Raw genomic sequence first — 25708 nt, 5'->3', positions numbered from 1 at the left:
ATTATTTCATAATTGTAATAATTAACAATTTGTTTTTATGTATTTAATTGAATGTTATGTAATTTTATTAGCAATTATTTTTATTTGATTACTTTGTAAACCGCTTGCATATCCGTGTTTTTTTTTTTTTTTTCTTCTTCTTTTATCCCACAATGCACTGTGGTGTGAAGGCGCCTTTCGTGCTGGTACATAGGACGGGCGGCCTAATGTCGAGGGGCTATATAGTCAAGCTACAGTAACCTCTACATTTTTATTTGTATTCTTACGCATTGTCTTTTTCCCGGTCGTTTAGGATTTACAGTGAGTTAACTTGAGACGGGATTCTGTTTGCACAATGGCTCCGTTTAGTTTAATGTCTATTGGTAATGTTTTGGTGAAGACTTTTGGTCTGTTCTCCACCGCGTCTACTGTAAGGTAAGTGGCAGCACAAGCATGTGGCTTTAGACAGTTATAGCTAGTATGTCGGGTATGATCGGCTGAAGCGTAGACTTAAATATATACCTGTAAACTGTGGTTTACTGCTAGCTAGTATTCTTCTGGATAAGATAGAGCTTGATGGTCGGATTTTTCAAATTCATCTCAGTGGAGCTAAAGAGAGATTATATATCCTTGTTAAGAGCACTAGTGGAGCATTTTGACCATAAGTAGCTAGCATTTTACGACATAGGTGCCGTGGAAGATTGTGTGTGTGAATATTATTTATATATATATATATATATATATATATATATATATATATACACACTCGTACTCTTTGGGGCTTTTTTTCCTTTGTAGTGAATTTTGAACCTTATATCTCTAAGATATAAGGTTCTAAGCTCTAAGATATAAGAACAACATTCACAAGCTACATTCTCGATGAAAATAATTAGTTATTATTTTTTTAGTCCGAGAATGTAGCTTGTGAATGTTGTTCTTATATCTTAGAGCTATATTCTTGTACTAAAAAAATAAATAACTTATGCCCCAAAGAGTATGGGTGTTATTTTTTTTCTCTGCTATGAAGGTTTTCCTTATGTAAATTACATCTGTTTACCTTGGAAAACAGGAATAAGATCTTTTAAATGACTGACAAATGAAGGGGACTTGATTGTGTCTCGTGATGTCTGATTTCCAGGTGCTTGTGCATTGCTCCAGCGTTAAAAAACTTCAGCACCTCAGTCGGGGGTCGTCCAAAAAAGCCGCTCTCCTCATACCTGCATTATGTGAAAGAACAGCAGCCTGTTATCGTCAGACAACATCCAGGTAAACTGTGGCGAGGCTTATTGGTACGACAATGCGTAATACTATGTGTTTGCATTAGGAGGTCAGTCTTATAACATATATTTATATTTCCCCTTTAATTGTGTGTAATATAGCCTAACCAAACAGTGCTGTCACTTCCCCATTCAGATATCAAAGGTGTGGACGTTTTCAGAAAGATAGCACAGCAGTGGGGGACACTTACGCCGGAGCAAAAACGTGTAAGTCTGGGTGCGTGTTTTTGAAAAGGGATGCTTGCTTTATATTAGCCACAATGTGCCTGGGAACTGTAGAAATGATCTCCTTATGCTGAAGTTATCGTCTTAAACTGCTGGAGAAAAATAATACGTTTTCTGTGCAGTAGAGCATAGAGTGTTTGTCTGTTGCTTACAAGAGTACATAGGCAAATGCAAGTAGCAGACTATTAGTAAGCCTTTGTATTGCAGAGGGGCCTTTTTCATTTTATTTCTGAATGAATAAACTGCAAATCCACTGTACTTACAATCCGTCATCTTGTAGCCATTTGAAGAGTTGTCTGTAGCAGCTAAAAAGCAGTACGAAGTTGACCTGCAGAAATACCAAGCGCAGTTCACACCTGCCGAGATCGCAGCTATGGAAGAGGAGAGAAGACAAAAGATGGCCAAAAGAGAAGCAATCAGGAAGAAGAGGGTGTGTATCATTCCACGTTGTATTTACGCTGTCAGTTCATTCTGCAATGCTTGTTAATGCCTGTGTATACACCAGAGGATGTCATTTTTTGTGGCCATTTATTGTAATGCTTATAAAGTCACTTTCATTACTGTAGGAATTAAACAATCTTGGCAAGCCAAAGCGCCCCAGAACACCTTTTAACATTTTCATGGCAGAGCACTTTGAGGAAGCAAAAGGAACTACTATGCCGGTAAGCTGTTTTTGCATTTTACACATGGCAGTTGCTTGTTCAAAAAAAACTGCTTGACCAATGCATTCTGTACACCTCTAAAAGTCTAAGGGCCTTACTGCTAATTCATTCATCTTAACAGAATTATTTGTGAGGAATGTATACAGTAAATTTTAGAATTGGTTTATTGTAAATGGTACTGTTATCCTTAACCAATAATAAGGAGTTAATACTTTTAATTGAGTTATTTCTATGTTGTGTGTATTACTTTAAATAGTGGTAACAGTGGGCAATTTAAAAAGAACTTTAAAGAAGTTAAAAACAACAACAAAGACTAATTCAATATGCTGTATTATTTATTCGCTTTTAAATTTTAATAATTTTTACCATATTAAAAGTTTTAAGTACACTAATGCCAACAACTGACTGTGTTGGAAACCCGTAGTACTAAAAAGTCTGGAATTCTGTAAACCAGCTGTTAGAAAGATAAACAAATGTTTATTTTTTTGTGTATATTATTAGGTTATAGTAGGTCATTAAGAATGTCAAGAAGACTTGGTGATAAAGTGTTGCTTTTCTTTATTTTATTTAACCAAATGATGCAAGCAAACTGCATATCAGGCTGCTGATCCATGACTAGACTCCACGCAGTCAACACATAATTTTGACCTTCTGTGTACAGCTCCTACACATTGCTGTGGGTATTCTGTCATAGATAGCTTGAGTTTTGCTTCACCTGCAGGGTCTTCATGTGGCACTGCCTCCTGTTTGTAATCACATGCTGCTTGTGTGGCAGTCTGCTTGTTTGCTATGGAATTGAGGGCTCTTTGCTTTCATGTGATTCACACAATGCTTCGCTTTAATTTAAGAATAAAGTTTCTTAGAAAATCACGTTGGTGCCTCTTACAATATCAGCGGCCTCAATGATTGTCCTTTACCAGGTCAAAGTTTTGAATCATTGTGCAAACATCTTTCTCTTTAATGTTGACATTACTGTTTTATCGTGCATGATTTCGAGGTAGAAATACTAAGAACTAGTGTTGCACGTAATTAAGATACCTGAAAAGTATCTTCATACTTCGTCATTAAAAGCAGTACAATACCCCATTTGTTTAGTATGTATTAAAATAAGAGCGGTATTTCCAGCGAGTGCGACAGGGAGAGTGTGCACATGCAGCACTCCAGTGCTTGCCTCCTCTCTCTGTAGTGCAGGCAGAGTTGAAAGAATTCAAAGAACGCCAGGTTAGTAAATATGATATAGCCATAACAATTACACCAAGCTCAAGTCAAAGGAGTTTTTTTTTTTTTTCTTTCAGGAGGCAGTTTAGGGCATATATATTTAGGGAATATGATATAGCCATGTTCTATATAACTCAGCAGCTGTGACAATATTACAATTGATTTATCAAGTTAAAATTGTTTTACTGCTACAACTGAGAGCAAACACTGAACAAACCTCACATTGTTAAACTTTTGTTTATTAATATAATATATATATATATATAATGTGTGTGTGTATATGTATGTGTGTATATATATATATATATATATATATATATATATATATATATATATATATATGTGTATGTATGTATGTATGTTCTATGTCTGATAATCTGTTATGCCATTACTTTCCATTCCATTTACTTTTACCTGATGTTTTGCTGTGGTATTGTTTCAGTATCTGTATTAAGATATGTAGGCAGGTATTGTATCGAAAGTCATGCCAAGTTTGGTATCGTGACCTTTGTTTGTTTAGTTTTTTTTGCATTGAAATAATAAGCAAATAATATATAATAATATATCTCAAGAATAAAACAAGTCTAGTGTTTATATGAAAGAACTCCCCCATCTAATACTCTTCATGTCTCTCCTGATTCTGAAACCCTTAATATAAGTTAATAAAACAACGAATGTTTATTTGACTCTTGACTCTCTGACTTTTGATGAGAGATGCACCAACATAGGAATTATGGACCAGTGCTGATATTTTTCATTGTTTCTGCTGATACCAATACATGTAACATTAATATTCTGTAAGGTTACAAATGTACTGAAATTATTTAAATTCTATGCTTCCATAGTATGGTAAATGTCACCAAATATCAATTTGGAATATAGGTCAAATATTAATACCAGTCCAATTATCTGTCCATATGGTCCAGGTATCACTGTGCATCAATAAAACATTTTTCTTCTTCCAGGACAAAATGAAGTCTCTGCTGGATGAGTGGAGGGGTTGTCACGATACACAGAAACAAGTAAGTTCTTTTTCACAGCAGTGTTTTCATTTCAGTTGGACTAGTTTATGACCTATCTGACCACAAGTTTTTATGTTTAGGTCTATGTACAGCTTGCAGAGGACGACAAAGTCCGTTACAAAAACGAGATAAAAGTGTGGGAGGAGCACATGACCGAAATGGGGAGGGAGGATCTCGTTCGACGGAAAGAGAAGACACAGCAGAAGACGGTGGTGAAGAAAGGTAGCAGAAAGAAGTCCCAGAAAACAGTGCTGAAGGCCGAAGGTGCGAAAAATAAAAGTGCAGAGATAAAAAGCAAGGAGAACAGCACAGCTGCCCGGTCAGCTGTGAAAAAGACGGGAAGTAAGCCAAAGTGAATGGTTGTTTGGCAAGAAGGTATGTGTTCCGAAGAGGCAACCTCTGTCCTGAATAAAACTGTTTTTGAAGGGATACAATTTTGTCTGTGCTGCTTAGCTGTAGCATAACTAGCATGAAGCGCTCAAACTGTGACAGACCATTAATGGCCAGTTGGATGGTCAAGGATTTGCTTAAGCAGCCACTGCACATATGGTGTGCAAGTCCAACTATGTTTGTACTGACTACTAGATTTTCATTCATTATGAAGTTACAATACCAAGTATTACAGTGTTGTCAAGCCAGTTATCATCTTCCTTTTGCTTCTTAGAACGTTAGTGCCTGTGTATCATGCTCAAACATGGAGGAGCTCTGTTTTCTATCATATCTTTACTTGATCAATAAATACATTTTCTACAAAGGCAGTCATAGTAATATCTATACAGTGCAATACAACATTTGATTAAAACACTGAACAACAGTAAGCTAATGAAAATATTTACACTTGGACAAATATGAACTAATAAAGCTAATACTTGGAAAGTGAATATGTGTTTGAGGGAGTTTTGACCCCCTGTAGAAGAGCCTCGAAGTCAGGGGAGCACACCAACTTGTGTGTGACGTTACCAAGCACGGTCATGTCTCCAGTTAGACCCTCCGTGAGACGCACAGACACTAATTGCTGGGAAAGAACAAACAAATGCACACATTCAAATATTCAGATTAAATGATTCCACAACAGTAATTAAACATTTAACATTTGAGCTGGGCCCCCTCACTCCAAACGTTAGTTGATTCACTATTTAGTCTTAAATGAACTTTGTTTCTTTATTGTGGCAGCAGAAACATTAGGCTTATTAAGTATATTGGTATTATAGATTATTTTATATAAATGTTCTAAAAGACCCCACCCCCTTTCTGCAGAATGCCTCTATTCTGATATATACCAGAAAATGTTTAGGTCAGGGGAAAAAGACCACCATGGTCACCATTTGTGTTAGACACCAGTAAGGGCCAACCTTCAGTTTGTATTTCTTCATTGTGGGTTTGATTGATATTTGAATTCATTATCCTGTTTTAGAAGTCATCCCTGTTTCAGCCTTTCCACAGATGGCTTGACATTTGCATCCAGGATTTGCTGGTATTTTGTGGAATCCATTCTTCCCTCCACTGGTGCATTATTGGCAATGCCATTGGATATAAACACAAATCCCACATTTCAATAAAAGTTTATTTGTTTGTTTGTGCAAGTAGCACTGCACAGTATAAAGGGTCACTATTCTCTAGATGCTAAACTGTCATGACTGTTCTTGGCAGACATATGGGGGTTTTAATCTTACCAGCAAACAAGCTACGTATGGATTCTATGCAGCTTGACCTCTACAGTTCCCTAAACTCCTTATGTTTAACATTTTGCAATGTAAAAACTGTAAGCTGAGCATAGCTGTCTTCTTAGAACTTTTCACTCACTTGTGGGCATTGATTACTTTCATTTTTAGATCAATAGATGGTTCCTTGCCCACTCAGTCCACAGTAGCTGAGTGTTAGGCCAAGGTTTGGGAAGTCAGAGAGAATGTATAATGTTTGGAAATTTGCTTCAACTACCAGTTTCTAATTACAACTAGAAATTGGACAACTGTCCAAACCTTGGCACAAGACAATATACCATTTTCATATGTAATATCATCAACATATCATCAACGTACACAGGTTCACTGGTGGTTTTGAATAGCAAATAATAAAAAACAAAACAAAATTCTAATGGTATATATTGTGACCCCTGATATTGTCACTACCACTGTAATGAAAGCAGTTGGTATGTTCCTCTACAGTGAAATGTTTCAACATCAAACCACTGTGAATTACTTTTGAATTAAAAAACAACCAGTGGGATTCCTTTTTTAACTTACACTGTCCCCATATCACCTCTGTTGTATAGCCCCATATATATATAACTACATTATAACAGCAACTGTTTTGGGTTTAGTGACAAATCCAGTGTACAAAGGTTTGGCCATTAATCCAAAAGCAAACTCTGTGTTAAACAGTCGCAAATAGACTTGCAAATGTATTTTGTGATGCTGACTGCTGTCATCTATAAAGATGGACAAAAAAGGCTTGGTCCTTAGAAACCAAACGTATTGGCTGATTAGCTACATTTGTGGCTAAATGTTTTTTTTAAACAGTGTGGTCACTTTCGTCACCCTACCCGTGACCTCACAGTTTAGTCTAGCTCTCATTGTTTGTCTTGATCAGGGGGAAGCACTAATAATTGTAGACTTACCTGTAGAAAAGAAAAGGCTGCTCCTTCTGAGACATCCAAAGTAACATCCCCCATAACGAGCTGTACTTTGCCAGATTTCCTGATCTGCAGCCTTCCTATCAGTCCTTCCGAGAAGTCTGAGAGTACAGGCGCAGCCTCCTTCTCCACAGGATCCTGAAGCACAGCAGTTTCAAAATGTTCATGTGTGAAGTGCAGATGGAAGTCATTAATACTGTATTTTATCAGGCTAAAGGTATGACTCACCTGTGCTTTGGCGTGAGATGCATGCTTGTCTTCAGCTTTGCCTTCTTTTTTTGATGATTTTTCAGAACTACTGGCTTTCAAGGGGCCAGGTATGGTATCAGGAAGCTGGATGAATAGGAGCTCCTCCTTGTCTGATACACTTAAGTGCTGGAAAAGATCTCCAACAGTGGAAGGTTGATCACCTGTGCAAGTTTTGCTTGATTGCGGCAGAACCCTTGGCTGCGTAGTTGTTGACTTCAAAGAAGTATGAGGAGATGGCTCCTCTTTTACTGAAAAACAAAAAAACTGGCTTCTTTTTAAAATGGCAATGAAATACTGAATATTCAATAATATTTCATACTGTAATCAATGATGACTAAAAATACAAATTACTTTCAATTACTGTGGAAAAATCTGACACATTTGTTTGTTCACAAACAACATTTCAAAAGCATAATAGTCCCTCCGTATATTGAGGGAGAAGGCATGGATTTCAGTCAAAGCCCTGCTGTGAGCAATAATTTCAAATGTGATACAAAATTAAAGTCACATATGTAAAGTGTTATTTTGTTTTTCATATATATATAATTGGTCAGAATGTGTAAAAACCAAAAAAATGAAGAATTAGAACTGTCTGGATAAAGTCCATTTTTAATAAAAACATTAATTACTGTCACTTTTTACAATTAAACATTCATGTTTCATTTTTCTTTTATTTAGGTTTTGTCTGGTAAAGTATTAAATGAATACCTAGTCCATAACCTGGATGAAATCAATCTATTCCTCTGATAGTTTTGGTGCAAACAAAGTGCAACTTACGTAAAGTAGCTGTCTCTGCAAAGTTGCATGACTGATGGAGTGGAAGCTTTATCGGTCTTTGCTTGGGGTCATTTTTCAGGCCAGGATCATCTAAGAACTACAAAGTCATAAAAACAAATTAGTCAGTAAATGCTGATTATTGAAAACAACATTTCATGTTGATGGATCTTAATTAGTTTATAACAACAGTATAGGCATAAAAGAAGCATATTTTGCAGGGGGCATAGCACTGTAATATTGTGACTTGCATCATCTCGCTGAAGCTTTTCTAAAATTTTATTGTCGCCATCCTCAGGAACATTCCTCTCCTTTTTAATACACTTGGTAACAAGTGCAGGATCAGAGTCGCTCAGATTTGTGCCCCCCCAGCTTCCTGCAAAGCAAAATATTAACATTTATCATTTTAAATTTGGTTTTAATTCACAATGAATCATTACTACAAAGTCAATTTTATGGTTGAACAGTAAGTTCACTCTCCTGCAAAAACAAAATGAGGATAGAATATGCATACTCTTGGGCACATAAACATCTTGTATAAATCATTTATCTAGCATAAAGTGTGCTTGTGTTTGTAGAAAAACTATACAACATCAGTGTGAATGAAAACAAACATTAATACAGTAAAATGTCTTCAAAATGTCTTAAAAATAGAGCTTCCTCGTGAGGAGATTTGGAAACAGTTAAACACACTGAAGTGCAGAATACTGATATGTTTGTGTATTTGTTGTATTTGTAGTTATTCCAATGTTGTAACTTAAAGCTGTGCGAGGCAATAAATGTTTACTGTCCAGAAAAGCTGTTTTAATGACATGTTCCCATGTTTTTCAAAGTACTCTACAATACATGCTGTTATTCAGAGCATATAAAATGTGACTTATTCTTTAATTCATTAATTACCTATTTTCCTGATGGTGTCCGCAGGACCTTGCTCAAAAATGGAGTGTGACTGAATAGTTTGCGGTCTTTCTCTTCGCTTCCGTTCTCTCTGCCTGTCTTCTCTTTCTCTTCTCTCCTTCTTCGGCGCAGTGCGGGCCTCTTCCTTTAACCTTCGTGAAATAAAGGCATTCAAAGCACTAAATGAAATCAACAACATAGGTTGTTCATATTATAACTGAAATGTTACTCCAGCTTACTTACTCATCTTTGCTTTTGCGAATAGAATGAACGTTCGGTACAAATGTTTTCTGTTGGGGGGGGGGGAAACAAAAATGTTTAAGTCTATGTGTACAGTGTATGTATACTCCTAAATTAGTTCTTTGGTAAACGCAATGGATCTATAAAGAACCATGTCAACTCAAAAGAACGTCTTAACGCTTGCAGTCAATCTGCAAACAAAAAGGAACTTCTGTTGGGTCGTGGCATTCAAAAAAGGAAAAACTCATGTAGGTGGTTCTTTATAGAGTTCCACTATTCACTAAGTCAAAGACCCCATTATCAGCAATATACCTTCAGCTCAGAATGTAGTCTGATAGATGTTTTACATGGTAAAACTAACAGAACTGACAACCAGAATACCACAGTATTAGTTGCAGGGAATTTCATGAAGCGGAATGTTTCGGGCAAGTTGGTCAATTAAGGCCAAAATGAACCAACAGGAATTGTATATAAAGTTAATCTGTATAAAACATGTTATTTTAGCATGAGGGAGGTAACCTTTTTATATCCGCCGAGCGTTAGATCTCTAGAGCGCAGAGATGTGAGTCTGCCTGGAGGTGGAGGGTTCAGTAATGGCCGTCCTGGTAGTCCTCTTCCCAATGCAAATGGCGGTCGCAAAGGTCCTGTCTGGCTGCCCTCACTGGGCTCTGCCATCCTGTAAAAGAAGCATCAATCAATAAAGTGTTGAATACAAGGATTGTTAAATTAAGAAAATTATTGATTTTAATTTGAATTTGACTATAAGTAACAGTAAACTACTATCTAACCGCCTACCTTCAAATGACCTGCCGACGTTAGCATTACGCAGACATTAAATGTAAGGCAAAAAGAAAAGGGTAAAAGGTATCAATTAAAAAACTATACAAAAAAAGAGAAATAGGCAGCCAGGTGCTAGGCAGCCGGTTAGAGAAATCCATGGCTGATGATTGTTAGAACAAGGTTTAGAAAGCCAGAATATTAATAAAGCTTTTCATTACCTGTCTTCTTTTTTAACATCGACTGACAACAAGCCATAATAATAACATGTTTATTAAGGCGTGAGACTTAAGTGAACTACTGGATTCGTCTCAAGTTCCTGCTGTTCTTTATCCTTTTCAATAAATGTGCAGTAAGATTGGATCTCTGCTCTAACTGTGTCTTCCTTCTCTGTCTCCCTGGATAAATAACCTTACAAACAAAAACTATGGAAATGTTTCTTCTAGGCAGTGGTGGCTCAGCGGTTAGAGTGCCGGGCTATCGATAACAAGGTTGTGGGTTCGATTCCCGGGCTCGGCAAGCTGCCACTGTTGGGCCCTTGAGCAAGGCCCTTTACCCTCTCTGCTCCCTGGGCACTGGAGTTGGCAGCTCTGGGTGTGTGTGTGTGTACTCACTGCCCCTAGTTCACTAGTGTGTGTGTGTGTGTTCACTACCACAGATGGGTTAAATGCGGAGGACACATTTCGCTGTACAGTGACAAATACGTGCACCTTTACCTTTTATATTAACTACTACAATAGGTTGATAGTGCAGTATCATACCTTTTCAATAATATGCCATGTTTGCACATTATTTTGTATACTTTTTTCTATAGTGCTGTATTTTAGTAATTTATAATATTTACTGCCATGTATTAAATAAAAGTCTGGTTTAACTACAATATTCTTATGAATTAAACATTTTGTAGTTGCTATGGATCGTTTTCATTAAGATAAGAACCGAACTCTGAACAAAGAAACCTGTAGATGATTAATATTGAATTGTAAATACTATAAAACGTTTTATTTTTTTTAAAGCATTTTTTTGTTTGTTTGTTTTGGTATCTCTGCAGGGCTGAGCAGGTTCAGGTATTCTATACACACTTGCCTCCATCTTGTTAGATAGCAGAAGGCTACACAGACTATATAAACAACACTGGAGCTGAACCTCTGCACCGTTTCACATTCGAATAAAGAAAACTGAGATATAGAAGCATACCTATCATAATTAATAATGCAATACAAATCATCACATTAAAATACGTACCTCTCTTTGATAGCATGTATCTTACAGTTGGTCTATCAGCTTCCCCATACCCAGACCCAGACCCAGCCACGTGATTGAGGTTGAGGTTTTCATTGGCTGCTGCGTCACGAAGCGGGACTGAAGAACGAGCGTCACCCAAATATAAACAAAGCAGGTTTCCAGCTGAACGTGTTGAACCGAGTCTCTACGCTGGAGGTGTGAATAATTATAAGAAAACTGAGTGGGCAATAATTCTGTCACATTAGACTAGCTATAGGCCTATCAGCGCGGAAAAAATATAGCTAACTTGCTTAAAATGAAAACGTAATGTTCAGAGCATTTTACTAGTATATAAACATGCTTAGTAATAATGATTTATATGGTAGTAAGATTTCCTACAAAACTCTTCCAAGTTAAATGTTTCAATCGTTCACTTTTTAATAAACACTTAACACTTTAATAAACACCATACGAGGTCTAGCCCTGAATATATTCCAAAGGCAAAGCGTTAGTGTCCCTGGTGCATTTTCGTCAACTACACATTTTATAAAGATAAATGAAAATATGAAGTATTTAAAAGCCTCTTTAACAGACTCCGTGTGGCAGTCAAACAAATCTCAAAGCAGTGATAAGGAGCGTGAACAGTAAGGAGTTTTATCGTAGGGCACCGACAGGTGGCAGTATTTACCCACTCTTCTCTAATTGTGCGCTTGCTTCTATTATATACTTATTGCATTAATGAATTACATTATTGCAGATCATGTACATTTTATTAAAATAATATTTATTTGTAGAACCCAAGCAGGGGCTGTAGAATTCAAGGATATTCTATTCTATTCTAAAAAAAAATATTTTTTTTATGTAAGACTTTATTTATTTATGTATATATTTATTTTTTCATTTATTTATCTATATATTCATTTATATCACATTTGAAATTGGGTTAATGTAGTAATGTAGTCTTTGCAGCCGTATTTTTCTTTAACCTTATGTAGTTTTAAAAAGTCTTTAATGGTTATTTGGTTCGTTCATGGCTGAAAAAACAATTCAGTCTGTCCGTCTGTTATGTACCGCAAACTTCTAACATTCTGTGAAAATGCTGATTAATAAATTCATTAAAAGGGAGGCGGAGTGTTATAAACAGCATCTATATGCGGTGTATTTTTTCTCCACCGTTTTTTATTAAAATCCCGCCCTCGCTACGCTGCGGTTTGCTAGATTTTCTCAGCGCGCGCTCCTCACTAATCGTATTCCTAGAGAGGGCGGGGCATCGCGTTCTGAAATAGCGTATTAGCGAGGGGGCGGGGCTCGTCCGGAATACGGGTGGAGAGAGAGGAGGGACAAACCTCATGCTCCCCCTGCGCGAGCAGTGTTGGAGCAGGGCTTTTCGGTGAAGTGTGGGCTGCAATGCCTCGGCGCCTTTTCTTTTTCTCGCTCCTGTCAGATTGGAAAGTCAACGGGAATGTGTCCGTGTAGGAGTTACGCCTGAACACACTTTTTTGTGTGTGTGTGTATGTGAGAAGGTGTGCGTGTGCGCGTGTGTGTGAGACTCAGCGGTAACTCTGTGAAGCCATGGCCGCTCAACACGACTCTTTAAGCGGTTACATGCAGCACTCGGACCCGGGCTCCAACAGCAGCGAGCGCAGCGCGGATTCCCCACCGCCTGGCTCCGAGGACTCCGGTGGAGCTCCAGCACCAGCTGACCCTGAGTGGACGGAGGAGAGGTTCAGAGTGGACCGCAAGAAACTGGAGGTCATGTTACTAGGTAGCTGAAAGTTTTTGTTCTACCAAAAGCTTTAAAAATCTTCACCAGAAAAACTTCAGAAAGTTTGCTCTTTCATAGAGAGGGAGAACTGGAGCTAAGCTAATGTTATAGCAGGTATATGTAGCTACTGAAGACATTTGAACTTTCAAGGTAGATAATTGTCTTAACACTGTTATTTCTGCTTAAGAAAACGTGTAAAGAGGAATCCTTCACATTTTGCTCCTGAATCCATTTGCATCTTTTATCTTTTAATCCCTTTATTTTTCCTGTTATACTGTTCAGTTTCGAGCTTTAGTATTTTATTTCAGACTCACCGAAAGTATCTCAGAAAGAGCCTAACGGGCTACATTGCCTGTGCGGACAGATGCTGGATGTAACTCTAGCTACTAGCTACGTTTTGGGAGGAACGTTACTTTTGTCTGAGTTTTTTATTAAGCGGACTGCTTTATTATTTGTATTATTACTCATAATAACTTAATATTAGAAGTAGTGGTAGTATATTAGGTTAATAGTATTAGTGTATTAGTTCATCTCCTGTATAAAGTTAAAGACCCCTCAGCAAGAACAGTGAGTCAACAGTGAGTTTTTCCGATCAAATCCCAAACTGATCCTTCACGCATGTGCTCTGTTTCCTATTGTCCTTTTATAGCGGATTTTCCCTAAATTTGCCACTCGGACAAGACGTGTTTATTGTCCAAAGTTTGCCTCGTTAGTTTTGAATTGTTGAGACACTTGTATGACCCATATTATCTTACACAAACAGTTGAATGTGAATATGTTAATTAATATTTCCTCATATTTTAAATTCTTAAGCTCACTTGGGTGCGTGTTTCTTAACCACCTCCTAGACTTTATACCTTTTAAGGTCCCAGAAACACTCCATACATTCATCCAGTGTTTTTTCTAAGTCCAGAGTAATTAAGTACAATGCGAATAAACTGCTTTACGATCCTCAGTCTGTAGACCATGTCTTTGCCTGTTTTACTGTTTAAGACTCATTTCAAGAGGCCATGTGTGCATCTGTTTGATCTGAGGCGTGTTGTCCGCAGGGCGTTTGGTCAGATTTGGCCATTTAACTCGCAGTGAACTCGACCAGTAGGAGTCAGTGTTGAAACACACAGCCCATGAGACAAAAGCAGTGTGTTTTACAGTAGTTTTGCTTTCTTTGCTGTTTTCTGTGTTCAATGCTGTTGGGCAAAGACACAAGCTAGTTTAAGTGAACTGCAAATTACACATAAAAACATAAAAAAGGTTAAAAAAAAAAAGAATCAGAAATGATTTGTAAATTAGAAAGTGCAAAATTATGTCTCCTCCTGTAACTAGAAAGTAATACTTCAGAGGTTGGTTTAAGTGGGGTTTTATAACCAGTGCTAATGTATAGCAGGGGTGGGGAACTTTAGCCCTAAAGGACTGCATTCCAGCAGAGTTTTGTGGTTTTCCTGCTCAAACCCACCTGATTTTAAGTGATTTAACCCATTAATTGCCAAGTTAAGTTGGTGTGTAAAAGCAGGGAAGGCAGGGGCTCTGTTCCTCACCTCTGATGTGTAGGATACATCTGAATGCCCCCTTATGTGTGTCTGTTAGGGGTGAGTGGTTTTCTAAAGCATTTGTACAATACGTCTCATCACTGACTCAGTCAAACAAAAATGATGAAAAAAAGCTCTGTTCTACATCCAGTAAAACTGAACTAATTGCACTTTTGTAATTAAACCTGCAGTTGGTCAAATGGTGTTTATTACAATAGTAAAATTGGTCACAATAATGATGAAAGATCATCATATTGCCCAACTCTGGGTCAGTGTCCTTTCACCCGCTTAGTACTAGTGCTAGACTGGATTGCTTTGTGTTGTGTTCTCGTTCCACAGTATTTATTTGCATATTCAAGGAAGAACAAGACAGACTAAAATAAACTTTTACTGACATTGATTAGGCTCATTTAAGTGACCAGTTTAACACTAACTTCTATTCACCCTAAGGGATTTATAACATTTATAAGATGTTTAAATACTAATCAGTCATTGACAGATGACATAAAATGGAAGATCATTTTGGGGGTATTAAGTGGTCATGGGCAAATAGTCCTATCATGTCTTCTAAAGTAGCTAACGTTAACAGATATCAATGTGTTGTTTTGGATTTGCCAGGCTACTTGACACAACCAGGCATCATCTTTCTTAAAATCTGATGCACATGAAGGCTGTTATGCTGAGCACAGATTTCATTGATCACCCTTGCTGTTTGGACTGTGTTGTTGCATCCTTCAGTCGAAATGCAAACACATCCTGCACCCATGAAATGTGGACTTTTATAGGCTAGTTTTAGAATGCTTCAGTGGTGAGCACACTTCTACTGTAAACAGGTATGCGGTTGGAGGCAGCACTGGTTGTATTACAGCTTGTTTGGTTAAGAGGTCATTTGGATCAATGTTGTTAATAGATGGCAGTTTATTAAAAATCACTGCCTGGCATCCTTTTTGAAGTATGTCTTGGTTTCATCTCACTTTGCTTCTGCTTCTCTAGTTTTATTGAGAGGTGCTACTACATTAAGTTTCTGCTACTTTAAGTATAGCTTTTATTGTAACTGTACTTCCTAAATGACCCTTTATTGACGTTACACACAGTAAACACACATGTTCTGTTATTTGCAGCCGTTCCCTCTAGAAGACAGAAATGTGTCAGTTTCATAAACTGAGCTCTGACAAAAAGCAACAGAACAACTGTGTGTGGCATATATGATCTACTGGGCTGTGGTCAGTGCTTTGTTTAGTTGCCTTCACCACTAATGTGGCAAAAGAAAGACACCTGAAAATCTGTGGTCAGTGGAATTATCCATGTGTGGTGAAAGCAAAGGACTGTTAGAACAACATCAGTACAACTCAATCTGACCAATCAGATTATGTGGTCAAAAATGACGATTGTATGAAATGTGATGGCTATTTCAGAAGTTCTTCACACCAGCTGTAGGCTTCCTTTTAAAGGCAGCATGAAGGCCACATCATCAGCTCGGTGATCGTTACACTGAAGATCATTTAGAAAAATCACAACAAGCCACACAGGAGGGCCTTCTACTCTGTGTGTGTGTGTTTTCCTGCGCTGCTTGTTGCTGGAATGCCTTTACAGAGCCGCTGGAAGAAGAAGAGGAGAGGAATGGAAGTAAATTACGAGACGTCTGTGCCAAAGCAAATGTGACGGACTTTTAGTTGCTCAATCAGACAGATTTAGGAGCTGTTGTAAACTGGAAATCCAAACTTGTTGCACATTCTCACAACCCGACATGTGCCACACCAACATCCACAGAGTAATGGAGATCTTCGTCTAGTATATATTAGTGTAGTCTAGGGTTCAGCCGATGTGAACATTGGGCCTTATTCACCAAAATTTTATTCTCAAAACCCACACAGTTTTCACAAAGATTTTGGCACTACTCTTTCCTTATGTGGAATTTGTTCAATTTATAAAGACAGTCATTGTAAGTCTTGAGTCTTGCTGTGAACAATTCTGCAGTTTAAAAGCACACCATGAATTTGATGTTCAACTTCTTATTAGGACCTTTCTCTGGTGCAAATGTCTTGTCAAGATATTGGTATAGATGTATGGAAAGGCTCATTTCCTTTTTTACAACTGTTTTTAAAGGGCTTAAAATTTAAATAGGCTTTATAATGGAAACATACTACACTCTAAGGTTCTATAAGATAAGATAAGATAATCCTTTATTACTCCCACAGTGGGGAAATTCTCAGTGTCATAGCAGAAAGGGATAGCAAGACACTCAGTTACACAAAAATGTAGATAAATAATTTACATTATATACACAATATAAATAAGAATTTGACTCTTAGAATAAGAATAATGACTCTTAATTGCACATGTAAGGGGGGGGGGGTATTGCACATAGTATTTTTACATTGTGTGTGTGTGTAGTTAAGTGTGTGTGTATGTAGTCCGCTGGGAGCAGTGCTGGTTGTGCAGTCCGACGGCAGCAGGAAGGAAGAACCTGCGATACCGCTCCTTCACACACTTGGGATGAAGCAGCCTGTCACTAAAGGAGCTGCCCAGTGCTGCCAGAGTCTCATGCATGGGGTTGGAGCTGTTCTCCAGCATGGATGCCAGCTTGGCTGTCATCCTCCTATCTCCCACCACCTGCACTGGGTCTAAGAAGCACCCCAGGACAGAACCGGCCCTCTTTATGAGTTTGCATTTATATTTAATTAAATCTATATAGTGGTTATATATATTTATATAGAGAATTACCATCCAAATGTTTAAACTCTTGTATGGGGGATTCTTGCCCCTTATTCCTTGCAAAAGGAGGTGAAGTGAAAATTTCTCTGTGCAACTGCCTGCAAACAGATGCCCAAATTGTGATTGATTCACCACTGTTTGGAATAGTAGTGTTGTGAATTGTGAATATAACTTAAGTGAACTTTAACTATTTTAAAATCATCAGTCTACAAGACGTGTTTCCTAAATGTGTCAGGCTTGTTTCAGTGTTTTGTTGATTTTTTTTTCTGGTGATACAGCATCACTCTTCCCTGAAAGGCCAAATATTGCTGAAGGTCAAACGGGGGTTTTTAATTTGCTTTCATGCAACCCTAACAGCAATTCTCTCATTATCAGCAGTCTTCTGGAACTCAACTTGATCTCCGCCATTTCAGTTTTTGTCTCCTCTCGCTATGTGGTCATCAGTTATTCTAATTTTCAGAGTTCAAGGCAGATGCTTAGAGAAGCCCATGGCTTCTGATAATTGAGGCATGGTTATTAATTGTCATCTTCGTTTAACTATTTGCAGTATAGAAACAAATTTTGGCAAGGGTGCCCAAACTTTTGCATACTATACTATATATATATATATATATATCTATATCTATATATCTATATATATCTATATATATATATATATATATATATATATATATATATATATATATATATATTGCTCTGAAAATCAAATTTACCTTTACGATGTGTATCCTAGGCAGCTGTTCACCATTGCACACTAGAAATGGCCGTGAAAACAAAGTGATGTTTTCTGTTGAAGTGATAAACGTTGCTATATACATAAACACGTGGATACCCTGTCATGAGATCAGACCCTTTGTTTACATCTGTGTAGCACGTCAGTGGCTAAGATTAGCTAGGGCCTATCACTAAAGCTTGTGGCTAGATCTTTGGTATTAAATATTGTACTTTTATAATGTTGTGTGCTGAAAGAACTGAAACTGGGTACATAATGTTGACATTTGTCAGAGTTTTTAATGTGAATTGTGTTCAATTATGTTTAATTTGTTAACTTAATTAGTTTATTTGCCTACCAGTGTATTAGCTGGGGCACAATCCAGTCGCTCTATAAGCTTTACCTAGAAGGCCTCCGGCTTTACGTGGCGTGTTTAATCGTTAAAAGCTAATGGAAGAACAAGTCATTAATGTCTTACTTTTGATTTCTGTATATTCAAGTGTATTTGTGCGTGTGAAAGAGAGATTTTCCATTCTCAACTATTAAAACAGTTGCTTTCTTCGCTTCACACCGCTGCCACTCTTGGTCATCAGCTTAATAGCACAGAGCAGGGAGCCGGTTTATTTCTTCAAGTGTTTCAGGACGACAGTGTAAGCAGTACAGGTGCCAACACCATCTTATTCTTCAGAGCTGGATACAAAAAAAAACTCTTCAATATTCAGGCCTGTTCTTGTTTTTTTTTGCAGTTTTTTTTGCAGTTCGGACAGCAGCAGCAATTATTTTGCTTTAAAGCATGTTTATTTGAATTGGCGTGCAGAAGCGGCGTAGTGTTGCGAGGGTTTAAAAGTGCAGTGTCTTGCACAGAATGTCACCTGCCGTGTTTCTGCATTCATATTCCCTTCAGTTTAAATGTTTTTCTTTTTTTCCTGGTCAACTTCCATTAAGCCGATCAGAGCTTGATCTTTTGCAGCCTAAGACTGAACTTTCGATACAAACTGGGCTTAGGAGGCTGAGTTTCACTGTCAAGAATATATATCTGTTTCCTGTATGTCAGCTGCCCTGCTATCCTATATTCACCTGCCCTTTATGTTAAGCAGAACAGCCATTCCCAGGAGAGACTCTCAGGCCATATGGCAAAGCAATTCCACAGAGTTTCTTTTAATGGATGTATTTTAAGAAATGCTTTGGTGGCTTTAGTTTTTGTTTGTGTAAAGAAATATTGCAAACAAGCTTTCTTCCCTTTGTTTATAAAAAAGTAATAGGTACAAAATGGGGTGCAGCCACTCGTATGCAAAAGTTGTAAAGTTTTAAATGCATAGGTGTATTTATGACAAATATTTGCATATGACTTTATGATGCTTTATTAGCATCAATGCAATGCAGTATTTATGTAAATAAACTTTATCAAAAACTTTATCATAGGAATGTGTGATAGACATTTTTTTAAACCGTCTATAGAGAACTTCAATACAGAGGCATGCAAAAGTTTAAGCACCCCCTGTCAAAATATCTGCTGCTGTAAATAGCTAAGCAAGTATAACCTGATTACCATAGGACAAAAAGTTACATTGATTCAAGATTCAAGGTGACAAAAAAAAAAACCTTAAGTTCCATATTTTACTGTTTGTTTGTTGGGCACCCTACTTGGTCAGGACATTCACCCATTCTTCCACGCAGAAGGCTACTAGTCCTGTGAGATTCTTTGGCTGTCTTGCTTCATAGCTATTCTGAGGTCTATCCACAGATTTGTAATGATGTTTAGGTTGGGGGACTGTGAGCAATGGCTTCAGCTTGCGTTTCTTGAGGTAGTCCATTTGTGGATTTAAGTGTGTGTAGAAGATCATTATCCTGCTGTTGAAGCCATCCTTTTTCCACCCTTAGCTTTTTGTACAAAAGGCTTTCAGAGAGAACTGCTTGGTCAGTCATGACTTGGCCTTGGCCTGCTTTAGACTGTCTTGACTAGATCTGTACTGTAGTCTAGGACTTGTTGAGAAAAGTTGTCTTGACAGCAGCCCTAATAATGGCTGAATAACCTTCACGGGATCAAGTAGCTTACTGGAGAATAGCCTATTGGGCATTTCATTCAATGATTTCATTTTCAGTTGGTTTATTTTTTCCTCTCTTGTTTCTTATGAACTTGATTATTTTTGCTGTCGTATTAAAAACACAGACTCTACTGTTAGCCTTTTTACATGTGACCGATGTGTTCTCAAACCTCAAAAAAAGAAAATCCCAACACATATCGAGTGTCATGAAAATGTCTTCTAGTAATTTGTGCCATATGTGTAGATTCCATTGAGCTGAATTTGTGTGTGTGTGTGTGTGTGTGTGTGTGTGTGTGTGTGTGTGTGTGTGTGTACGTACAGTGTATTTCAGGGCAATGAGGAGTAAATTAGTGCTTAGTTTCTCAAGGCTGTATCAACCCAATAAATGCAAAATTGATTTGATTTTCTGTTTGATTACTTTTCCCATTAAACTGGGGCCTCTCTGCTGATTGTTGGAAAGATAGCTAGAAGCTTCAGCAGATCCAAGCATGTCATTTGCCCTTTGTCATTACAATAAAGTTTGGTTAATATCAGGTCAGAGCCGTAGGGAAACAAAAGAGTGGGAAGGAGTTACCAGTCAAGCTTGGGTCACAGAATACCCTGTAGAAAAGAAATAATAGTCTTAGCACATGCCCAGGAAACCATCACCCACACACTCTCACTCACTATGTTTGTGTGCACATTGCATGTGTGTGCACGATGCATCCTGGGGGGAAGATTTTGACACACTCATATTATAGCCCACTAAGTGATACTCCTGAAGTAAAACAGGATGAAGATGGCAAAAAAAAGCATGATATACCCTTTTTCTATAAAAAGTACCAATTTATTCTGGCCAAATTATACAGTTTAAAAGGGTGCATACTGCATATAATTTCTAAATACTCATTATGTCACATTCTTATCCCTGAGGCCAGTGTTTTCTTTTCTGTCAGAGATCACAAAGCATTGCCCTCAGTTCCATAGCAGTGGTATCTTCTATAATAGTAAATGTTAGAAGTTGAATATAAAGTTCTTTCTGTAATGTGTTTTTGTACTGTGGTTCTTTTGGGAAGTCAGGCCCAGGTCAGTGTCCCAAATGATGTCCTTTGGGAGTGTTGTGTTATTTCCGACAGTTTCCATTGAGTTTCCACTCAAGAATAGTTGTCATGATATGGCACCACTAGAATGCATTGTCTCTTAGTAAGTAGCATAGAATAGAGAATTTTGCTTTGTGTAATATTTTACTGTAAGGTAAAAGCAGACTGAATCTTTCTGCAAAGTTTTAACTTGTCCGGTGTACATTTGAGGCCATTCACTGACTGCAGCGACAGCAGACCAAACTTTGTCTGTGAAAACAACACCTGGCATAGTTTAGTTTAGCTTACCAGACTGAAATTGGCTCATTAAAGTTTTCTATTCCGTCTCAAATAGCGCTACAGTTACATCCTGCATAACTTTAGAATCGAATAAGAAAAGATAAAATACGAATCCAACTTTAGCTTAGTAAGCTAAGCTTATCTAAACAGCAAAACATTAAACCTGTGTGACTTTTACGATTCCGTTCACTTTATTACTAGAACAAATACAATGTTGTCAAATTTAAAGTTTCAGATTTTTTTTTAAAAGCGAACTCTGCAGTTGCTGAAACAAGAGCTGGGAGGCAGGAGGAAAATGACATGACTGTGCTGGAGAGGTTGCTGATTCATGCTGGTTGCCTTGCCATTGCATTTAAATGTCCTACTTTGATTCCTATAACATTTAGGCTTAGCGTAGCGGTTGTATCAAGCTGTTGAATTTGTTTGACTCTACATTTACATTTACATTTCATTTACATTTAAGGCATTTAGCAGACGCTCTTATCCAGAGCGACTTACAAAAGTGCTTTGCTATTTACCCAAGAAAAACCTCAGCTAGTTTCAATAGACTAATAATTTAAAGATACCTCCAAGTTTACACACTACTAAACAAGTGTGTAAAAAGTCAATAAGGTGACCACTCCACTATTCGCCCAAGTATTTTCGGAAGAGGTGGGTCTTCAGCGTATTTATACTAGCTATGGATATGTGAGGGGACGGTAAAGCACAAGTCTGCTAAATGCCATAAATGTAAATGTAGACAATGGAGACTGCAGCTCTAAGGATATGATTTAAAGTAGGTTATAATGTGACATTAGTGGCATCACTGATGGCATCATTGTAACCTTTCGACTAGAATCCATTATTAACACTCATGTAGCAGCCAAATCAGTCTCTCTAGACTTTTGTGCTGCCATCTGCTATATCTGTATTGCATTGGCTAATATTGCAATTAAAATGAATAAACATAAATATAGAGCACATGATGATGAATTTCAGCTAGTAAGTGCTAGTTAGCATTATACCAATGAAATCGTACGGGTGTGCCACAGATCTGATACATTTAGAGCAATGCTAGTGTGAATGGTGATATTTCTAATTACTAATAAGGATATTAGTAGTGTCTAAATTCCAACATTGCTAGTTCTACCAGTACTACCGCTATCACCCTGCTGTGCCTATAGAGTCACTGCTTAGTCTAGTGCTGACATGACTCTGTCCAAGCAGTGTCGTAACAACCGCAGATGTCTAAACGGGGGTAAACTCGACTGCAGTGTTTAACAAGCATAACTCTGAATTCACACTGGAGTTTTATGGTTTCTAGAGAGCCCTAAATAAGAATCTGTTGCTACAACATTATTAAATACTGTGGGGAGATTCTGAAAAACAGTTTGTCCTGCTATTTTTCCCATATGTTCCTGATGTATGAAAAGCCTAAACTGGATCAGTCAACTCATGAAACAGATATGCGAGGTGTTTTGCAGAAGGAATGGTTTTCCAGTTCTTTTCTAATGATAAGCTCAACTATGTTTAACTGCGTTGAAATAATTTGTTTATATTGCAATTTGCCTGCCTAAGTGCCATACAACAGCTCCTATTTCCGGAAAATGTAAAGTCTACACTCTAAAATTGCTTGTGTATAAAGTATACTTTGGTCAGTGTCACTCTCAGGGTGGGTGTGTGTTGTCAGGGCCTTTTTAAAGAGTTGATCTTTTTTGTTGTGTTGGATGAAAGTATAGAGCAGGAAGTGAGCACTGAGTGGAATGTGCTTGGGGCTGGCTGTCCTCTGGACTGGGGCCTAGGGAAACAGGGTTTTTTCTTTCTTTCTTTCTTTTTTTCTTTTTTTTTTTTTTAGTTTAAGCGTGGCACTCTCCCCAAGAACTTCTGCTGCAGCCAGTCGCTGCTACCCTGAGCCTCCGTTCATGGTGAGACAGTTGTGGCCACTTTTTAGTGGTCATATTAGTGGATACTCTGGGGGGAAAAGGCCTGGTGGTCAAGCCATCTTGATCACAAACCTAATGCTTTGAATCGAGAACTGAATCAGCCCTTCGTGCAGCAGTAGGATCAGGTATGGAGGGATTGCGCTGAAAGCTCCGGCTTGTGCTGGTCTGGTCAGAGGGACCCTTGAGGAGAAGTGGGCGGAAGGTTCCCAGTGTTCACAGCACATAATTCACTGCAGCTGTTGGAGAGACTCTGGTTTTAAAAAATGCTGGCTCGGACCAGAGACTTTGTTATGACAAGGAAAAGAATGGGCCATTACACCAGAGCTAGCTTCACTGCTTAAAGACCAAAAACAAAATGGTTGTTGTTTGCCATCAAAAAACTGTAAAAATTGTGTGTCTTGGATGTTGTTCTATTGTACGATTCACAGGTTGCTGTTTTATTGCATTTGTAACCCAACAGGCAGATACGTAATTAAAAGTATCAGATTGGCCTACAATTTCCATGTTGGCACATCAATGGTTTTGTGCCTTATGCTTCGTATAAACACAATTTTGGACTACCAGCAAGGCCTGGGAGAGATTTGAAAATAATTAGCATGATCTTTTTTGTTAAAAAAATAAATAAATAAAAGAAGAAACCTCCTGCTGATTCACATCCAGTAAAATGATGCACACAAAAGCAATTTGTGTATTAATAGTGCCTACTGGAGAAACGTCAGACTGCAACACTGAGTTTCAAAAAAAAAAGTAGAGGCTGATTTCCCAGACAGGGATTAAGCCTGGCAATTGAATATACAGAATGTTAAATTGAATTTTTTTATAATTCATAGAACAAATGTAGTCTATGAATAGATTTAAGCATTGTGCAAGAACCCTACCTGTTTTCTGTAGTTATAACAAACATTGTGGAATTCAGCTATAGCTGCCGGTGAGAGACCATTTTACAAGTCTTCTCAACCATTAGAACTCTTGCAACAGGAAAAATGCTGACCATTATTCTCAGATGGGTTGTTGCACTGCCCTGCAGAGATAGTACTACATTTACTCTAGTTTTACCTGCTCTAGTGGCCAGGCCAGGCCACAAAAAAATAGCAAGGGTAAAGCACCCAAGATGCATAAAAACAAATACATACAGTGGGGGAAAAAAAGTATTTAGTCAGTCACCAATTGTGCAAGTTCTCCCACTTAAAAAGATGAGAGGCCTGTCATAGGTAGACCTCAACTATGAGAGACAAAATGAGAAAAAGAAATTCTGAAAATCACATTGTCTGATTTTTAAAGAATTTATTTGCAAATAATGAAGGAAAATAAGTATTTGGTCAATAACAAAAGTTCATCTCAATACTTTGTTATATAAAAAAAAAAGTTCATCTCAATAGTTCATCTCAATACTTTGTTGTTGGCAATGACAGAGGTCAAACGTTTTCTGTAAGTCTTCACAAGGTTGGCACACACCATTGCTGGTATGTTGGTCCATTCCTCCATGCAGATCTCCAGATCAGTAATGTTTTGGGGCTGTCGGCGGGCAACACAGACTTTCAACTCCCTCCAAAGGTTTTCTATGGGGTTGAGATCTGGAGACTGGCTAGGCCACTCCAGGACCTTGTAATGCTCCTTACGAAGCCACTCCTTTGTTGCCCTGGCAGTGTGCTTGGGATCATTGTCATGCTGAAAGACCCAGCCACGTTTCATCTTCAATGCCCTTGCTGATGGAAGGAGGTTTGCACTCAAAATCTCACAATACATGGCCCCATTCATTCTTTCATGTACACAGACCAGTCGTCCTAGTCCCTTTGCAGAGAAACAGCCCCAAAGCATGATGTTGCCACCCCCATGCTTCACAGTTGGTATGGTGTTCTTTGGATGCAACTCAGCATTCACTCTCTTCCAAACACAGCGAGCTGTGTTTGTACCAAACAGCTCTACTTTGGTTTCATCTGACCATAAGACATTCTCCCAATACTCTTCCAGAACATCCAAATGCTCTCTAGCAAACTTCAGACGCGCCCGGATATGTACTGGCTTAAGCAGGGGAACACGTCTGGCACTGCAAGATCTGAGTCCCTGGCGGCGTAGTGTGTTACTGACGGTAGCCTTTGTAGCATTGGTCCCAGCAGGTCATTCACTAGGTCCCCCCGTGTGGTTCTGGGATTTTTGCTCACCGTTCTTGTGATCATTTTGACCCCACAGGCTGAGATCTTGCGTGGAGCCCCTGATCGAGGGAGATTAGCAGTGGTCTTGTAGGTCTCCCATTTTCTCATTATTGCTCCCACAGTAGATTTCTTCACACCAAGCTGCTTGCCTATTGCAGATTCAGTCTTCCCAGCCTGGTGCAGGTCTACAATTTTGTTTCTGGTGTCCTTCGACAGCTCTTTGGTCTTCACCATAGTGGAGTTTGGAGTGTGACTGTTTGAGGTTGTGGGCAGGTGTCTTTTATACTGTTAATGAGTTCAAACAGGTGCCATTAATACAGGTAATGAGTGGAGGAC

The 25708-nt window shown here is 38.2% G+C and overlaps 3 protein-coding genes across 4 annotated transcripts in view; 2 read left to right on the top strand and 1 right to left on the bottom strand.

Moving 5' to 3' along the window:
* The first annotated feature begins 154 nt into the window (after positions 1-154).
* On the top strand, positions 155-9228 carry tfam (transcription factor A, mitochondrial). Of its 2 annotated transcripts, XM_072666699.1 has the most exons (8): positions 155-414; positions 1118-1245; positions 1393-1463; positions 1762-1911; positions 2048-2143; positions 4327-4383; positions 4464-4758; positions 7309-9228. In XM_072666699.1, the coding sequence occupies exons 1-7, from the start codon at positions 335-337 to the stop codon at positions 4737-4739; spliced, it is 858 nt and encodes a 285-aa protein (XP_072522800.1). In that variant the 5' UTR covers positions 155-334; the 3' UTR covers positions 4740-4758; positions 7309-9228. The 2 variants fall into 2 exon arrangements, with proteins under 2 accessions (XP_072522800.1, XP_072522799.1); XM_072666698.1 differs by lacking the exon at positions 7309-9228 and having other exon boundaries at positions 4464-5137.
* Positions 3706-11277, bottom strand: LOC140543596 (DNA-directed RNA polymerase III subunit RPC4). Its single transcript, XM_072666697.1, has 9 exons — positions 11198-11277; positions 9695-9851; positions 9179-9225; positions 8939-9087; positions 8290-8414; positions 8042-8138; positions 7244-7512; positions 7001-7153; positions 3706-5398 (listed from the first exon to the last, which is right to left on the bottom strand). The coding sequence occupies exons 2-9, from the start codon at positions 9848-9850 to the stop codon at positions 5246-5248; spliced, it is 1149 nt and encodes a 382-aa protein (XP_072522798.1). The 5' UTR covers position 9851; positions 11198-11277; the 3' UTR covers positions 3706-5245.
* A 1275-nt stretch (positions 11278-12552) lies between these two features.
* Positions 12553-25708, top strand: part of LOC140543916 (protein bicaudal C homolog 1-like) — a 75044-nt gene continuing 61888 nt past the window's right edge. Inside the window, exon 1 of the mRNA XM_072667236.1 lies at positions 12553-12941. Within this exon, the coding sequence (XP_072523337.1) occupies positions 12749-12941 (193 nt within the window). The 5' untranslated portion in view covers positions 12553-12748. The remainder of the gene's footprint in view (positions 12942-25708) is intronic.

The sequence above is a fragment of the Salminus brasiliensis genome, chromosome 22 (assembly GCF_030463535.1).
Source record: "Salminus brasiliensis chromosome 22, fSalBra1.hap2, whole genome shotgun sequence".
Taxonomy (NCBI): Eukaryota; Metazoa; Chordata; class Actinopteri; order Characiformes; family Bryconidae; genus Salminus; species Salminus brasiliensis.
This window is presented reverse-complemented; position numbering and strand designations above follow the sequence as displayed.